Source organism: Mus caroli, chromosome 12, assembly GCF_900094665.2.
Source record: "Mus caroli chromosome 12, CAROLI_EIJ_v1.1, whole genome shotgun sequence".
Classification (NCBI taxonomy): domain Eukaryota; kingdom Metazoa; phylum Chordata; class Mammalia; order Rodentia; family Muridae; genus Mus; species Mus caroli.
In genome coordinates, this window is record NC_034581.1 from 98593826 (window position 1) to 98611239 (window position 17414).

General features: G+C 42.4%; 1 protein-coding gene across 1 annotated transcript; it reads right to left on the minus strand.

Annotated features, from left to right (window-relative positions):
* Positions 1-253: 253 nt before the first annotated feature.
* On the minus strand, positions 254-5130 carry LOC110306585 (serine protease inhibitor A3C-like). Its single transcript, XM_021178654.1, is given in 4 exon segments — positions 254-463; positions 1352-1502; positions 2409-2682; positions 4494-5130. Coding segments are annotated over 4 exon segments (1272 nt in total).
* Positions 5131-17414: the final 12284 nt, after the last annotated feature.

Below are 17414 nucleotides of genomic sequence, written 5' to 3' on the forward strand. Positions count from 1 at the left end.
GAATAGAAACCCTGACTAAGACACCAGGGAAGAAGAATAAAGACAGATTCCAGGTTCAGAAACATGCACAGATGCTCCCAAGACACCCGAGAGCCTGACACAGATAGTCCAAAGTCTTCTGTGCATGTGGGATCACTGAGATAGTCAATGTCGCTGTCTAAGCCAACTTTGCAACAGCCAATCAGAGCTTGAATGCCAGGATGTATACAGAGATTCACATATAGGGTCCATCCCAGAGTCCTGGGCAGAATATTCAGGACTTAGGAGAGTTTTGGGCTCTCTTAGGGTTAGTGATTTTGGCTATAAAGAGGGTAGTCTGAACATCTGTGTGAGAGATGACCATCAGGAATGGCCTGTTGAACCACAGAGTGGTTCTTCTACTACGAATGCGAAAATTGACCCCTGTGGCAGCAGCTGCTTCTGTGCCTGTCTCACCCACATCCAGCACAGCCTTGTGGACCATCTGTGGGGAGAGAAACACATCACTCAGTGGAGACCAGGGAGGGCAGGAGAGTGGTCTGGAGCAAGCAGTGAGTGCTGGCCTCACCTGCTGGTGTTTCATTGTTCCTTTCATGAGCTCTAATCATGGATTTCCTAAGCCTCTGCTCAGTGTGTGAGTTGACACATGCCCTGGGTCTGCTCGGTGTCTGAATCTGTGCTATCCTCAAACCCAGTACAAACTGGAGAATGGAGCTAGGCAATGGCAAGGGTTTCCCCACAGGGAGCTGCAGGATTCAGCATCCCTCCAGCTCCCGCCTCTTTGGAATATACAACAGCAATGTACAACCCATGGCTTCACCTTCCCAGACTGCCATGTCATGCTGGGACAGATCTGAGCCCAGGGCTTTAAGTGGGCGCTAGAGAGAACATTGGTCACTGACAAGCTGTGCGCCTAGGGATGTAGTATGGGGGTCTAAGGCATCTTCTTTCCTTTCTTGGGGTTTTCCTCAGAACTGCCATAGATTCCTTGTTATTACTTTTACTGTTAATATTCTGTGTGCAGGTCAAGAAGTCCTGTTTCTGGGCTGCAGTGAAGAAGCTAAAGGGAGAAGTGATTTGGCCTGTTATGTACTGTGGGTAGCCCTACAGTGTATTGTGGGTGCCCCTACAGTGCACTTTGTGTGGCCTTGCAGTTCAGCACATGTTGGTATCCATGTTTCTATGGAGCAACTCTAGGCCCTCCCCACTATAGGCTCCTAGGTGAGCTTATGTACAGGGGTAGAGGATGGACATTTGCTAAGGAAACTCAGCAATGTAGGATTCTCACACATGCACCATCCCCACAGCCCACATGCTCTTCACCATCCACATTCAGGACCCAAGGCGAAGCATCCTGTGCTTCTTGTCTTACCTGAGACACTATCAGGTCCTTGGTTCCTGTGATCCCAGATAGGTCAGCTTGTTTGGAGAAGATTTCTTTAATGCCCAGCTCTGGAAGGATGTCCTTCAGGCTGTACTCAGTAGAGATGGAGAACTTGGGCAGGCAGAGCTCACCTATTTTCCTGAGAATAAAAAACAGCAAGGTAAGAGTCCCTGGACTCTGTGACCCCCTCAATCGACCGTGTCACTGGGTCTCCTCTCCACAAAGAGCCCTTTCCCTAGAGAAAAGCCCTCTTCCCACCCATGCCTAGACGACTTAACTTTGCTCTTCCTAATGCATTAATTATCCATCAGGGCCCGAGAGTGTTTACAGTGGACAGGCAACCTGACTTGGTCCTAGCTTTTCCGTGACTTAGAATGTTTTCCTTCTACATCCACAATGCAATTCTTCCCTGGCGTGGCAATCCTAAAACATCTTCCAATGAGCCTTCTATTTAAAATTGCACACTGCATCAGACTCCAGCTTTCCTAATATTTGGATACTCCCTTTCTTATCTTCACCCTTTTTCACATTTTAACTCTACTAAACTATGGCTAATTTAACTTTCATTCCTACACTCTTTCTTCCTCAACTCTAAGAGGAGCCCAAAGGGTACATTTGTGCTTCAGTCTCTGATACACTCTCAGAATCTATATCAGATGGCACATAGTAGGACTTCAAGTCTTAATCCCTGTATGGTGAATGATGAATGTTGAGAGGATGAGATGGCTACACAGGGCAGAGCTGATTCTCAGAGCTCATCTCCTGTCAATCACAATTCCCTCTGCCTTCAAACTCATTCTAGATTCTGTGTAACTTACAGCCTGTTTGAGGGAGGAAACCTCAGCTCCTTGTTCTAGCTGAGCCCATCTTGTGAACATTGACAGCAAATCAGGGCCCAAAATACATAATCAGCAGAGGGGAATTAAACTCAAGTCCACCTGTCCCCTGGGAAGTATCTACCATTACACTGGGTACTAGAGTGACCGGCCATAAGGCAACAGCAGTACAGGGATTCAGGTCAGTTCTGGATCCTAAGGATAGTCACCTGGGCCTCAGAGAGTTCTTCCACTTCCTCAGGGTCTCTGGTTGCAAGCTGGCTTCCACTTGCTGCATCCTGCCCTGGTCAGGGAGAATGAACAGGGCGCTGGCATTTCCTTTGTACTTCAGCTCCACCACAGTGCAGGACAGCTCCTCATCCCGGAAGTAGGGTGTGGTCAGGGCCTTAATTTTCATCATGGGCACCTTCACAGACCTCTTCACATCCAAGTAGAACTCTGACTCAAATGTGTCACGGGGATTAAAGGGCATCTTCCATGTGCCTAAAGATAAGGCAAATGATCATGTTGTCACTTCAGGACACTCTACCTCCTCCCGAGTTTTGCTCAGCTTTTGAGTTGTCACAGCAATCCATGCATCTTCAGTCATTCAGAGTGTTTGTAAGTGTGACATATGCTGAATTGAAGAAAGCATGGTACTCGATGAAGCTGATATCTATGAGATTTTCTCCAGTCATGGTTTGGATAATGGAACCTCAAAACCACAGCTTGGCTACTTGAGTCCTGACACAATCAGGGATCTGGGGTGGAGTGCATAAGAGAGACAAGTGTGAAGGTGGTGAGACTGGAGACAGGGACAGTTGAGGGTCCCATCTTCCTCAGGGGAACCATGTCTAGAAGGCAATGGCTTGTGGGACAAATTTTAGGGGAAACAGGAGTAAAAAGGCTAAGATCTCCTACATCATGAGCAGTTCATAATCCATAGATTGTGGGCTAAGACTTGGGTAATGAATCCTTATCACACATAAGGGCTATGACAGTCTCCACACATTACAAATACCAGCTCAGGTTTATCCCAGATTTCTAGTTTATGCCTCTACTACCAACGCGCATGAGGGACTTGATAGTTAAATAATCTCTTACTCTTAGAATCTCACAGCCTAGACATACATCCTACCTCACACCATGCAGCACTTGAGCCTTTGCCCTGGGGAGAGTTGAAAAAGCCATGTCCTGTAATCTAACCCATCAGGCTGTCACTCTGCTTCCACCATACCCAATCCACAGCAGCTCTGGGCCCATCCTGTCCTTCTGTCCTCCTGTCTTCTGTCCTGCTGTGCTCTGACCTCCTGTCCTATATTTCTTCCCATTGTTATCTTGATTTTCTGCCTATAGCCCCAGACCTGCCCTATCTCTGCCCTGGATCAACTTTAATCAGCTCCAGATCAACTCAAGGTCTGGTTACATCATGACCTCTGTCAGGCACAATCTCAGGATTGTTACTTTGCTTCCTGTGTCTATGAGGCAGGACATTATGGATGTGAGATCTCTGGAATTTCCTCAGTACTGTTCACTACCTATAACATCTCCAGTTGAGTCTCTATCTATCTTGTGTCCAAGCTTCATCAGAATCTCTGACTCAGAAATATGTCTTGGAAATTCTGACTTTTCATGATAAATGGCTATTTATTTTACAAAAGCAATATTATACAAAGCAGTCAGACACTAAACACAGAACACAGCTTGGCTGACACTTCCTCATCTCTAATGGCTATTATTCAGTCATTGCTTCTCCATGCCCAGGAACACTTCATTATAGAAAAGGCTCAGAGGAAAAATATTGCACAGTAATTGCTCACAGGGCTCTTCACAAGGTGTGAGGTATGCTACCTTCCTTGTTCCAATTACTGTCTTTATGCTCCTTATGATCAAGAAGTCCCCATCCCACCTGGACCTACCTAGAGAGAGAGGCTCTCCAGCAGATATCGACATCTGCTATAGGAACATATTAGAAATGCCAGCAGTAGGAATCCTGTGGGAACCTGTCTCTGCATGGAGTAGACATGGCTTCTGACCAGCAGGTAGGACAGGAAATGTGACGAATGACATGCTGCTTGTAACTAAGTTTAAGTCATAGTCAACTATCAGCCCTTGTAGACTGAGAACTCAGCATGTACCAGGAACACAACCATTGTCCAGAAACAGCTCAGAAAAGGAGACTGATGAGTAACAAGAAGTTAGGCACACATGTCTCCAAGGCTTTGAGCACCTCCTTGACAATGATCAGCATACAGGACACAAGTTACCCTGCCAAGATCCTCTCCCTCCACTCCCCAGGCAGTGACCACGCTCACCTTTAAAGTAGATGTAATTCACCAGCACCATCCATGTATCCATATCCAGGTCTGAGATCAGTTCCTTGACCTTCCCCTGGGTCTGATTGCTCACATAGTCATTGATGAGCTTTGTGGCCTCGAGAGGATGCTGGAAGTCTGCTGTGAAGGCCTCAGCCTGGTACAGAGCCCTTGCCTTCTCCTGGAATTCTGCCAGAATCTGCAGGTGCTTTTCAACAAACAGGGCACTGCCTGTGCTGATCTGTACCTACTCCCCTGGATGGCTGAGCCTCTGTAGGAGGTGCCCAAAGCCCTGGTGGATGTCTGCCTCAGGGGTCTCTGTGAGATTGAACTTGAGACCTTCTAGAATCTCTTCCAGGGTGTTGCCCTTGGCTCCCAGCGACACGATGGCCAAGGCAGCTGAGATGCTAAGTGGGGAGAAGACAATATTTTTGTGTGGATTCTTCAAAGCCAGCTTCTTGTAGAGGCTGAAGGCAAAGTCAGTGTTGATGGAGGCCAATGTGCGACTGTCGAGTTGTGTCCCATTTTCTTTGTCTTTATGGAATAGAGTGTCTCCTTCTAATGTGCCATCTGGGAAGCAGAGGACACCAGGGCAGATTCCAGTTATTATGAGCCCAAGAGCTACAATGAAGGCCATCTTGTCTGTTCTCCAGGCTGAAAAGAAAACATTCTTTGAGTCTGGGAGGACCATTTGGTGCTCTGACCATTTCCTAATTTTTCTACCCTGGCTGGCATTGTGCCCTGCTCTGCTGCTCTTCCTGCCTCTGTGACTGCCCACAGGAGATGTTCTGGCCTCTCAGATGCAGTACTCCATCCTGAGCTCCCCACTACCATGGAGGAAGTGCTGTTGCAGAAGACAGTTTCATAGCAGAGAACCAAGATTCAGAGATTTGAAGGGACATGTTAGGGTCACCTCTCTGTGCAGCTTGGTGAGGATCCAGGTTACATTACTGGTAAGTGGCTGGTTTATTGTTGGCATTGGGAGTGGTTTTAGAGAATGTCTAGCGGTCCATGTCCTCTATACACACCTGAAGTAGGGAGCCACAGGCATCAATCATGGGCTATCGTTGAAAGCTTGCAATTATGGTAATCAAGGCTATCTACCTTTAGCCTCTGACCATTTGTTCAGCTGTGTAAAGGTGAAGGTGGATGGTAAATGAATATGAGGCAGAGGAAGAAGTGGAGAGAGGAGAAAGGAAAGAAGAGAGTGGAGTGGAGAGAGGAGAGTGGATATGAGAGTGAACAGAGGAAAGAGGAGAGAAGAGAGTGAATAGAGGGGGAGGGGAGAAGAGAAAGGAGAGAGGAGAGAGTGGAGAGGAGAGAGGAGAGATGGGAGAGGAGAGATGAAAGAGGAGGAAGAAGTGAAGAGAGAGGAGAGGAGAGAAGAGAGAAGGGAGAGGAGATAGAAGGAAGAGGAGAGAGAAGGGAGAAGAAAGAGGGAAGAGGAGAAAGGAGAGATGGGAGGGGAGAGAGAAGAGAGGGGAGAAGTCTAGAGAAAGAAAGGAGAGAGAAATGGAAAACAGAGGAGCAGAGACATAGGAGGAGGGAGAGGGAGAGAAAGCAGGAGAAAGCAAAGGGAAGAAGGCTGAGAGAGAAGAGGAGCACACAGTGACCTGGGGAGCAGAGGAGGGTGTGTTGGCACTAAGCCACTTGTCCCTGTGGCTGTAACCTCCCTTAGATGAGCCAAGGACCTCAACAACTTGGCTGCTTTTACCCTGTGCTTTACTTTCAGACTGATGCAACCATTTCTTTGGAAACGCGCTAAATAATATTTTGTGCCAAAATTATTTTCAGAGAAAAGAGGTTGTTCAGTTTGTATAGCAGGAGATGTGGCTCAGTGACTGAGCCTTCTTTGCCTCCCTAGTTGAGGGGGAAGCCCCTCTGCTTGGCTAGGGGGTCTGGTATCTAAGAGGGAAGTGGGGTCCCAACCCCCCAGGCATCTCCTCTGTGGTGTGAGCATGGCAGAGCTGCCACGTCTCCCAAAGTGACTCTGTAACAGTCCTGTCTCACCCTAGCTATGGCAGCAGCATGCAAGCTACACATGTCTCTAAACTTCCCTCCCTGTGGAGTCAGAGGAGCAGACCCCATTTACTCTCCACAAGCAGAGACCACAGTAGTTGTATCTACCACAAGCATGAGAAAACAATCAGAGAGAAAATTTTATGAACCCAAGAAATGTTCCCTGATTGTAAGCCAGTATCTCAGCCAAAGCTCTTGCCCCACCCCCACAAACATAGGTTTCAGGCAGAAGCCAGTACCACACAGTCCTGGGAAGGTTCTTTCTCTGTCCCTGGGCATTACCTGCAGAGTTTACTCCAGCCATCTTCCAGCCTCTGTGATAGCTGACTCCTGATGTTCAGGGTTGCCGCCTGCCTGGCATGTTGTTGTCACCAGTGCACATTAAAGCCTGTTTATCCCCACCAAGGTCTCCTCCCTCCTCTTAGGAAATGCTGGCATGGACAAGCTGTGCTCTGTGCTCAGACTGGACATGGACAAACTGGATGATTTCTGGTAACATGGATTTATAGGCTCTATGAGAACTCCTTCCTGATGGGAAAATTCCCACCTCTGTTCTTCACAAGCCCTATGATGTCTTGTGCATGTCTTCTGTTTATCAAATGGTTCAAAGTTAATCTGGAAAGGGGAAAAGTCAGAAGAGAAAGGAGAGTGCACCACTTCTACCCTATTTGTCACTAGGGATGGCTGTGGCTAACATTTGTCTTCAATCGTCTAAGTCATTTTAAAAATGAACACTGAAAACTAACTAAAAACAAACAAACAAACAAACAAACCAGTAGCCCTCCTTTATACAAATACTAAATGGGCTATGCAAGAAATTAGAAAAACAACATTTTTTTACAATAACCCCAAATAATAGAAAAGGTTTAACTCCAACCAAGCAAGGAAATGTCCTGAAGGACAAGAACTTCAAGTGTCTGAAGAAAAGAAATTAAGGAAGATATCAGAATATGATGCTCCTGGATTGGTAGGATTAACCTACTAAAAATGGCCATCTTACCAAATTCAGCCTACAGATTCAATGAAATTCCCATCAAAATTCCAGCCTTGAAAGAGCAATTCTCAACTTCATATGGAAAAAAAACTAAACTCCCAGGATAGCTGAGAGGCTCTGCCAGAGCCTGACAAATAAAGATGAAGATGCTCGCAACCAACCATCGAACTGAGCATGGGGACCCCAAATGAGGAGTTAGGGAAAGGATTGAAGGAGCTGAAGAGGTTTCCAACTCCACAGGAAAAAATATCAACCAACCAGATCCCCAGAGCTCCCAGGGAATAAACCACCAACAAAAGAGTACACATGGAAGGGCCCAAGGCTCCAGCCACATATGTAGCAGAGGATGGCCTTATTTGACATCAATGGGAGGAGAGGCCCTGGGTCCGATGAAGGCTTGATGCCCCAGTGTAGGAGCATGCCAGGCCAGTAAGGTATGACAGGGTAGGTGGGTTGGGGAGTACCTCATAGAAGCAGGGGAAGGGGATGGGATAGGGGTTTTACAGAGGGGAAACCAGGAGAGAGGATAACATTTGAAATGTAAATAAATAAAATATCCAAACAAATGTAATGAAAAACAATCTTGTACAATAAAATAACTTCTGGAGGTACCATGATTCATGATTTCAAGCTATACTGTAGAACAGTAATAATAAACCCCATGGTATTGGCATGAAGAGAGACATGTTGATCAATAGAATCAAATTGAGTCATCTGGGATAATCCACTGAGCAAAGCAAAGGTTTGGTTTGAATCAGAGTTTCAGTCTACAGTTCAGGGTCTGCTGCCTCCAATACATTCCTGGGTCTATTTCCAATGTCCATGACTTCCTGGTGCCCAGCTCCTGCCTCTCTTTCCCTCCTCCAGGCCCTAGGCTCTGCCACCCACTTCCCTTTTCTTGATCTGTCTACATCTGTCACAATGTTGGAGCCCAAATTTCTACAGCTGAATGGAGCCTGTTAGTCAGAGAAGCTCCTCTCCTTCTATCACTCCTACTCAGGGCAGTGTCATAGCCTTTCTCTTCATTCCCAGCTGACCAACCTCACAGGACAGATGAACACCTCCACCTTCATCACCCAAAATGAAAGGATCAAAGAATCAATTTGTGTATACCTGCACAGAAAGTGTCCAAGCAGTGCTTACCTAGCTCCTGTTGGCAGGAGTGGCCTCTAGTGACAACAAGGACACAGAGATTGTCACTTACACTCTGTGACTCCTGTGATGGCCCTCTGACCTATATGCTGTTATCAGCCCCTTTCATGGAAGAGGAAACTGAGACACAGGGAAGCTCAATTATTTCCCCATGACCACACAGCTAGACATTATGATGTGTGGGATGCTCCTCCAAGTGTCTGGTCAGCCTTACTGAACAGCAGTTCTTGTTTTCAAGCCCTTAGGTATCCTTGATCATTGTCACCATGACCACCCTGAGATGGCTGGGGAAAGAGACTGACTGCTCCTAGAATGGTTCATTCTATCTACTGCATAATTGAACTTGTCCTCAGCTGGAGCCACATTGGATGACCCTTTACATGGGACATAGATATCTTCACATTCTTCTCCCATTGGGAGAGATCTCTCCTCATACCTCTTTACCAGATATCTTTCTCATTGATTTTCTATATATGCTCTTTGCAAGCCCTTGACAATCTATTGGCAAGATCCATGAATCAGTGAAGAATTGAAAATCTGGCCATGTCTCCTGTCCTGTTACATCAGGGTAAAATAAAACTCAATACATTTAATCCATCCAGCTGAGCAACAGTGTCTTCAAACCCCAGGTCTGGCACAGGAAAAGGGTGACCCCAACGCTCTTCAAATGTGCTGGTACTGCTATCATTATTTTTCATGTTCCAAGATTAGTGAAGAGCATGACTTCTGGGCCTCCCCATTGTGAGTGATTGGGTTTAAACAGCATACTTACTCTAGCATTCCAATTTCTTGAGTCTTTAGACCTTTCATCAACACTTAAGCCAAGGATTGTCAGGCATCTCCAACACCCATTCAGTAGCAATTCTTTAGACAAATCTGTAAACTACATTAGTGAAGGACATCCATTTAGAAACTACATGAATTTCTAACATAAACTAGAATGTCCTCTAACTGAGCTAATATCAATAGCTTCAGCCTGATCTAGTTTTATGACCCTTCTGCCATTACCCGACAGTCTTAAAATCTGTTCCCACACATATTTCTCAGCATTCTCGTCACTGAATTGATTCTCTGGCTAGATTATGTCAACTTAACACAAGCTAGAGTCATCAGAAAGAAGGAACCTCAATTAAGAAGATGTTTCAATAAGATCAGCCTGTAGGCAAGCATGTGGAGAAATTTCTTTTTTGCTGATTGATGGAGGGACCAGTCCACTGTGGGTGATGCCATCCCTGGGCTGGTGGTCCTAAATTTTATAAGAAATCAGGCTGAGCAGGCCCTGTGGAGTAAGGAAGTAAGCAGAACCCATCCATAGCTTTTGCATCAGCTCTTGCCTCCAGGTTCCTGCCCTGATTGAGTCCTGTCCTGACTTTCTATAATAAACAGTAATATGGAGCTGTAAGACTAACCAACTCCTTCTTTTACAACTTGCTTTTTGGTCATAGTGCTTCATCATGGCAATATAAACCTTAATGAAGACAACTAGCAAACTCATTGAGCTCTGTAGTAGTATTCTTTACTAGGACCCAACAAATTAGGAGGCTGCAGACCCCAGCACAACTTACACTATCACAGAAGTACCACTCTGGCCATGAAATTCTACATGCAGAAAGCAGCACTAATCAAAATGAAAACAAAGACCTAATCCATCAAATATATAGTTTGAGAAAAGTCTATAAATATATGAACCTTAGTTCTCAATTTTATCATTCTGATTGTAGCTAAATGTTTTTTAATTGAAGTATGTCAATCCAGGATATTGTTTTTCTGCTGAAAGATTCACCCTGAGAAAGGTTTAGGAATACAGTGTTGTGCTGAACACCCATTGTAGTCTCCATCTAGCTATAAAGACTTTCTACTTAATCCAGTGTCCAAGTGTTCTATGGTAGATACCCCACAGCAGTAGTGCACCTCTCCATTGACTACACTTCCTACCTCCCTTCTAGGAGCATACTTAGCCTTAAAGCTGGTTATAGGTCTAGAGTAGAGTATGGGTGGACCATGAGACACAGCAGTCTTGTCCTGTCTGGTGTCTCCTTTAGGAGAGAGAGACAGAGAAAGAGAAAGATATGGACAGACAGAGAGACAGAGACAGAGATGGAGAGAGACAGAGAGAAATGGACACAGAGAAAAAGACAATGAGAAAGAGACACAGAAACAGAGACATTGATTTTCCTTTAGGGGGAATCTCTTCTGGTACTGGACAGTGAAGGATTAATTTCCTCAGTCAAAAGTGGAAAAGGGCAATATTTTAGGAGGTAGGGGTGAAAGACTAGCTCAGATGAGTTAACCCCTTGAAAATCTGAGAGGTAAAAATTCTGCTTCAACACAATTCTCTGGAATCTTCATCCCACATCACAGGATCCCATCCTTCACTAATTGATGCCCTTACTTTAACTGCTGACTCCCTCTGAGGTTGGGACTTGAATTTTCACAGTTGTTTAGCCAACTTTATAGTAATGGCTTTAGTTTGATATTCTGCACTGTGGGCTCTGTTTCTGTTGGAAAGAAGATTCTCTCCCAGCGTACATCTAGAGATCTGTAGAGTATTGGTTCCTATCTGGAACCAATTGACATTATCACTGAATGCATTGTTATTCCTCACCTTATTCTGAGGTGTTATGTGTTGGTTAATGTTATCATGGAGCTTATTCTTTTCCTTTGTTAATTTATCCAGACAATCAATGATCAACCTATCAGCAGCAGCATTTTCCTTATTTTCCCACAAATTGTCAAAGTTTTTTTTTCTTAGCCACTGTTTTGATGCTATGAAAAGATACCATGACCAAGGCATGTCTTATGAAATAAAGCATTTAATTAAAGGCTTGCTTGAAATTTCAGAGCTTAGTCTATTATCACCATGCCAGAGAGCATGGCAGAAGGCAGGATAGTACTGGAAAGCAGCTGAGAGCCTCAGCCTTATCTGAAAGGAGATAGATAGATAGATAGATAGATAGATAGATAGATAGATAGATAGACAGTCAGACAGAGACACAGAGACACAGATTGAGACTATGGCTGGTATAGGCTTTAACCCCACCAAGCCCACCCATATTGACATACTTCCTCCAACAAAGACACACATTCTTTTCTTTCTAATCCTTTCAATGTATTCCACTCTCTGGTAACTAAGCACTCAAATATATAAGCAGATTCTCATTCAAACCTCCACAGTTTCATATACAGAGGCACAAATTTTGTTGCCTCTCACAATTGCTAGAACAAGATAACCAAATGCATTTGTCTCTTTAAGTTTGTAAAAATCCTTCCACACTGAATCTCTACCTGCATCCCTGGCAGAGCAGTGTGCCTGTCCCTGGGCCTCAACGCCTACCTGCCTCTGAGGAGGTCTGCCCTCATGAGGAACACAGGTGAGACCCCTACCATGATACCCACACAAACTGGAACCCCCACAGAGCCTAGCAGAAGTGGGGTCTACCTGGCTTTGCCTGAGCCCCATCCCCCTTCTCCTCTGCACCTCCACCTACACCCACGGCACAGCAGTGTGCTTGCCCTCTGAATCCAACAACCTGCCAGTCTCTGAGGAGGTCTACCCTAACCAGAGACACAGGAGGCCTTCTTTAACCAGAGACAGCAATGATGCCTCCCAGGAGGCCTGCTCTAACTTATGAAACACAGCTAGCTCTACCTGTCTCCAAGGAGGCCTGCTGCAGTCTGAGATACCACCAAAGACAACAAGATGGAGAAAGGCAAGCACAAGAAAATAAGCAACAGAAGCCAATGTAATTTGGCACCATCACACCTCAACTCTCCCACAACATCAAGCCCTGAATACCCTAACACACCTGAAGAGCAAGATTCTCATCTATAATTCCATCTCATGAAGATGATGGAGGTCTTCAAGAAGTGTGTCCATTAAATAAATACAAGAAAACCCAGTCAAACAGGTAGAAGCCCTTAAAGAGGAAACAAATATATTCCTCAAAAATAGAGGAAATAAAATCAAACAGGTGAAAACATTGAACAAAATGTTCCAAGACCTGAAGATGGAAATAAAGGCAATAAAAAAAAACAAAAATGGAAATAACCCTAGAGATGAAAAATCTAGAAGAGAGATAAGGAGCTATAGATGCAAGCAGATCAACAGAATAAAAGAGATGAGAGAGAGAATCTCAGGCGAGGAAGATATTGATAAATCAGTCAAAGAAAATACAAAGTATAAAAAGTTCCTAACCCAAAAATGTTCAGGAAATATGGGACACAATGAAAGGACCAAACCTAAGAAAAATTGGAATAGAAGAGGGTGAACATTCCAAGTCAAAGGGCCACAAAATATATCCAACAAAATCATAGATGAAAACTTCCCTAACCTAAAGTAAGTGATGGCCATAAAAATATTAGAAGCCTAGAGAACACTAAATAGATACGACCAGAAAAGAAAATACCTCCAACATATAATAATCAAAACACTAAATGTACAAAACAAAGAAAGCATATCAAAAGTTTTAAGAGGGAAAGGCCAAGTAACATACAATGGTGTATATAACAGAATTACACCATATTTCTCAATAGAGATACTAAAAGCCAGAAGATCCTGAACAGATGTTATGCATAGCCAAAGAAAGCACAGATGCCAGCCCGGACTACTATAGGCATAAAAATTCTCAATCACTGTATATGGAGAAACCAAGATATTCCATGAAAACAATCAAATTTAAACAATGTATTTCCACTATTCCAGACCTACAGAGGATACTAGAAGGAAAATGCCAACACAAGAAGGGCAACTGCATCCAAGAAAACAAAAGAAATTAATCATTTCACAACAAACCCAAAAGAAGAGAATCATGCAAATATAATACCACCATCAAAAACAAGAATAATAGGAATTAACAATCATTGGTCTTTAATATCTCTCAATGTCAATGGACTCAACTCCCCCAATAAAAGAAACAGGCTGGGTACATAAACAGGATTCATAATTTTTGCTGCATACAAAACAAACAAACAAACAACAAACAAACAAACAAACAAACAACAAACTATACCACAGCAACCAAGACAAATGCTACCTAGGAGTAAAGGGTTAGAAAAAATGTTTTTCAAGCAAATGATCCCAAGAAACACGCTGGAGTAGCCATTTAAATATCCAAATAAATAGAGTTTCAACCAAAAGTAATTAAAAGAGATGGAAAAGGATACTTCATACTCATCAAAGAAAAATTCCACCAAGACAAAAACTCAATTTTGAACATTTATGCCCCAAATGCAAGGGCACCCAAATTCATAAAAGAAACTTTACTAAACCTAAACCACATTGAACTTCACACAATAATAGTGGGAGATTTCAACACCCCACTCTCACAAATGGACAGGTCACTGAAACAGAAACTAAACAGAGACACACTGAAACTAACAAAAGTTATGACCAACTTGATTTAACAGATCTATACAGAAGACTTCATCTCAAAACAAAAGAATATACCTTCTTCTCATAACCTCATGAAACCTTCTCCAAAATATAATCAAACATAAAACAAGCCTCAACAGATACAAGAAGATTGAAACAATCCCATGCATTCTATCAGATCACCACAGACTAAGGCTGGACTTCAATAACAACAAAGCAACAGAAAGCCCAACATACTCATGGAACTCTACTTAATGATAACTTAGTCAGAGAAGAAATAAAGAAAGAAATTAAAGACTTTCATTGAATTCAAGAAACACAATGAAAGCTTTTCTAAGAGGAAAATTCATAACACTAAGTGCCTTCATAAAGAAACTGGAGGGATCCTATACTGGCAACTTAATAGCACACCAGAAAGCTCTAGAACAAAAAAGAAGCAAACACACCCAAGAGAAGTAGATGGCAGGAAATAGCCAAAGTCTGGGCTGAAATAAACCAATTAGAAACAAAGAGAACAATACATAGACTCAATAAAACCAAGAGCTGGTTCTTTGAGAAAATTAACAAGATAGATAAACCCTTTGCCAAATTAACCAAAGGACACAGAGACAGTATCCAAATTTAAAAGAAAAAAATCAGAAATGAAAACAAAGACATAACAACAGAAACTGCGAAAATTCAAAGAATCATAGGATCCTACTACAGATGTCTATACTTGACAAAACTTGAAAATCTAGGTGAAATCGATTATTTTCTAGACATATACCACATACCAAAGTTAAATCAAGATCACGTAAACTATCTAAACAGTACCATAGCCCCTAAGAAAACAGAAGCAGTCACCACAAACCTACAAAATACCAATACCCCTCAAACTATTCCACAAAATAGAAACAGAAGGAACACTACCCAAGTCATTCTATGAAGCCACAGGTGCTCTAATATCTAATCCACACAGAGACCCTACAAAGAAAGAGAACTTCAGAGTAATTTTGCTTATAAATCTCGACACAAAATTGCTCAATAAAATTTTCACAAACTGAACCCAAGAACACATCAAAAATATCATCGTCCCAGTATGTAAGGATGGTTCAATATGTGAAAAGCCATCATCTCAATCCACTATATAAACACACTCCAAAAAAATACCACATAATCATCTCATTAGATGTTGAAAAGGCCTGTGATGAAATGTAACACCCTTTCATATTAAAAGACTTGGAGAGATTAGGAATTGGTGGCACATATCTAAACAAAATAAAAGCAATATACAGCAACCCTACAGCCAACATCAAAGTAAATGAAAGAAACTAGAAGCAATCCCACTAAAACTAGGGGCAATACAAGGCCGCCCACTCTCTACCTATCTATTCAATTTAGTACTTGAATTCTACATTCAATTAGATAACAAAAGGAGATCAAGGGGATACAAATTGGAAAGGAGGTCAAGATAGTCCCCTATTTGCAGATGATATGATAGTTTATATAAGTGACCCCCAAAATTCTACTAGAGAACACCTATAGCTGATAAAACAACTTCAGCAAAGTATCTGGGTTTAAAATTAACTTAAACAAAGCAGTAGTCTTCCTTTATACAAATGATAAACAGGCTGAGAAAGAGATTAGGGAGACAACACCCTTCACAATAGTCACAAGTAGCCGGTCGTGGTGGCGCAAGCCTTTAATCCCAGCACTCAGGAGGCAGAGGAAGGTGGATTTCTGAGTTCGAGGCCAGCCTGTTCTACAAAGTGAGTTCCAGGACAGCCAGGGCTATACAGAGAAACCCTGTCTCAAAAAAACAAAAAAAAAGTCACAATTAATATAAAATATCTCAGTATAACTCCAAACAAGCAAGTGTAAGATGTGAATGACAAGAACTTCAAGTCCTTGAGAAAAAAAACAGAAGACCTCAGAAGATCTCCCCTGTTTGTGGATAGGTAGGATTAACACAGTGAAAATGGCCATCTTACCAAAAGCAATCTACAGTTTCAATGCAATGTCCATCAAAATTCCAATTGAATTTTTCACAAACATATTAAGAACAACTCTCACCTTCATATGGAAAAACAAAAATCCCAAGATAGCTAAAATGATTCTCATCCATAAAAGAACTTCTGGAGGAATCACCATCCCCAGCCTCAAGCTGTATTACAGGAAAAAAGTTATTAAAACCTCATGGTATTGGTACAGAGACAGACAGGTCAATCAATGGAATAGGATCAAAGACCCAGAAATAAACCCACCCAGCTATGGACATTTGATTTTCACAAATGAACCAAAACCATACAGTGGACAAAAGAAACATCATCAATAAATGGTGTCAGTCTATCTGGTGGTCTTTTTAGAAGAATGCAAATCAATCCACTCTTAGCTTCTTGTACAAAGTTTAAGTCCAGGTGGATCAAGGACCTCAGTATACAACCAGACACACTAAATCGAGTAGATGAGTAATAGGGAAATATCTTTGAATGCATAGGGGGAATGCTCCTAAACAGAACACCAACGGCACAGTCTCTAAGATCAACAATTGATAAGTGGGACCTCATGAACTTGAAAAGCTTCTTCTGTAAGGCAAAAGACACTGTCAATGAGATAAATCGGCAACCTATGGACTGGGAAAAGATCTTCACTAACCCTACATCCAATTGAGGTATGTATATATCCAAATATATAAAGGTATATAACCAAAATATATAAAGAATTCAAAAGGTTAGACTCCAAAAAACCCAAATAATCCAATTAAAAATACAAAATTTTAAAATACAGGATAGTTATTTTAATTTTATATCTAATCACATTGTTAAAGGTATTTATCAACTGTAAGGATTTTCTGGTAGAATTTTGGGGCACACTTATGTATAATATCATATCATCTACCAATAGCTGTACTTTGATTTCTTCCTTTCCAATTTGTATCCTTTGATCTCCTTTAGTTGTCTTATTGGTCTTGCTAGAACTTCTAGAACTGTTTTGAATAGTTATAAAGAGAGTGGGCAGATTTGTCCTTGATTTTAGTGGACTTGCTTTAAGTTTCTCTCCCTTTAATTTTATACTGGCTATTTATATTTATATTGGTTTAGTGTATCTGAATTGCCTTTATTATGTTTACATATGCACCTTGTACCCCTGATTGATCCAAGATTTTTATCATAAGGGGGTGTTGGATTTCATCAAAGGCCTTTTCAGCATTTAATGAGATGATCATGTGATTTTTTTCTTTCACTTTGTTTATATGGTGGGATATTTTCATGGATTTTTGAATCTTATGCCAACCCTGCATCCATGAAATGAAGCCAAATTGATCACAGTGGATGATGTTTGGGATATGTTCTTGAATCCAGTTTGTGAGTATTTTCTTGAGTATTTTTGCATCAATGTTCATCAC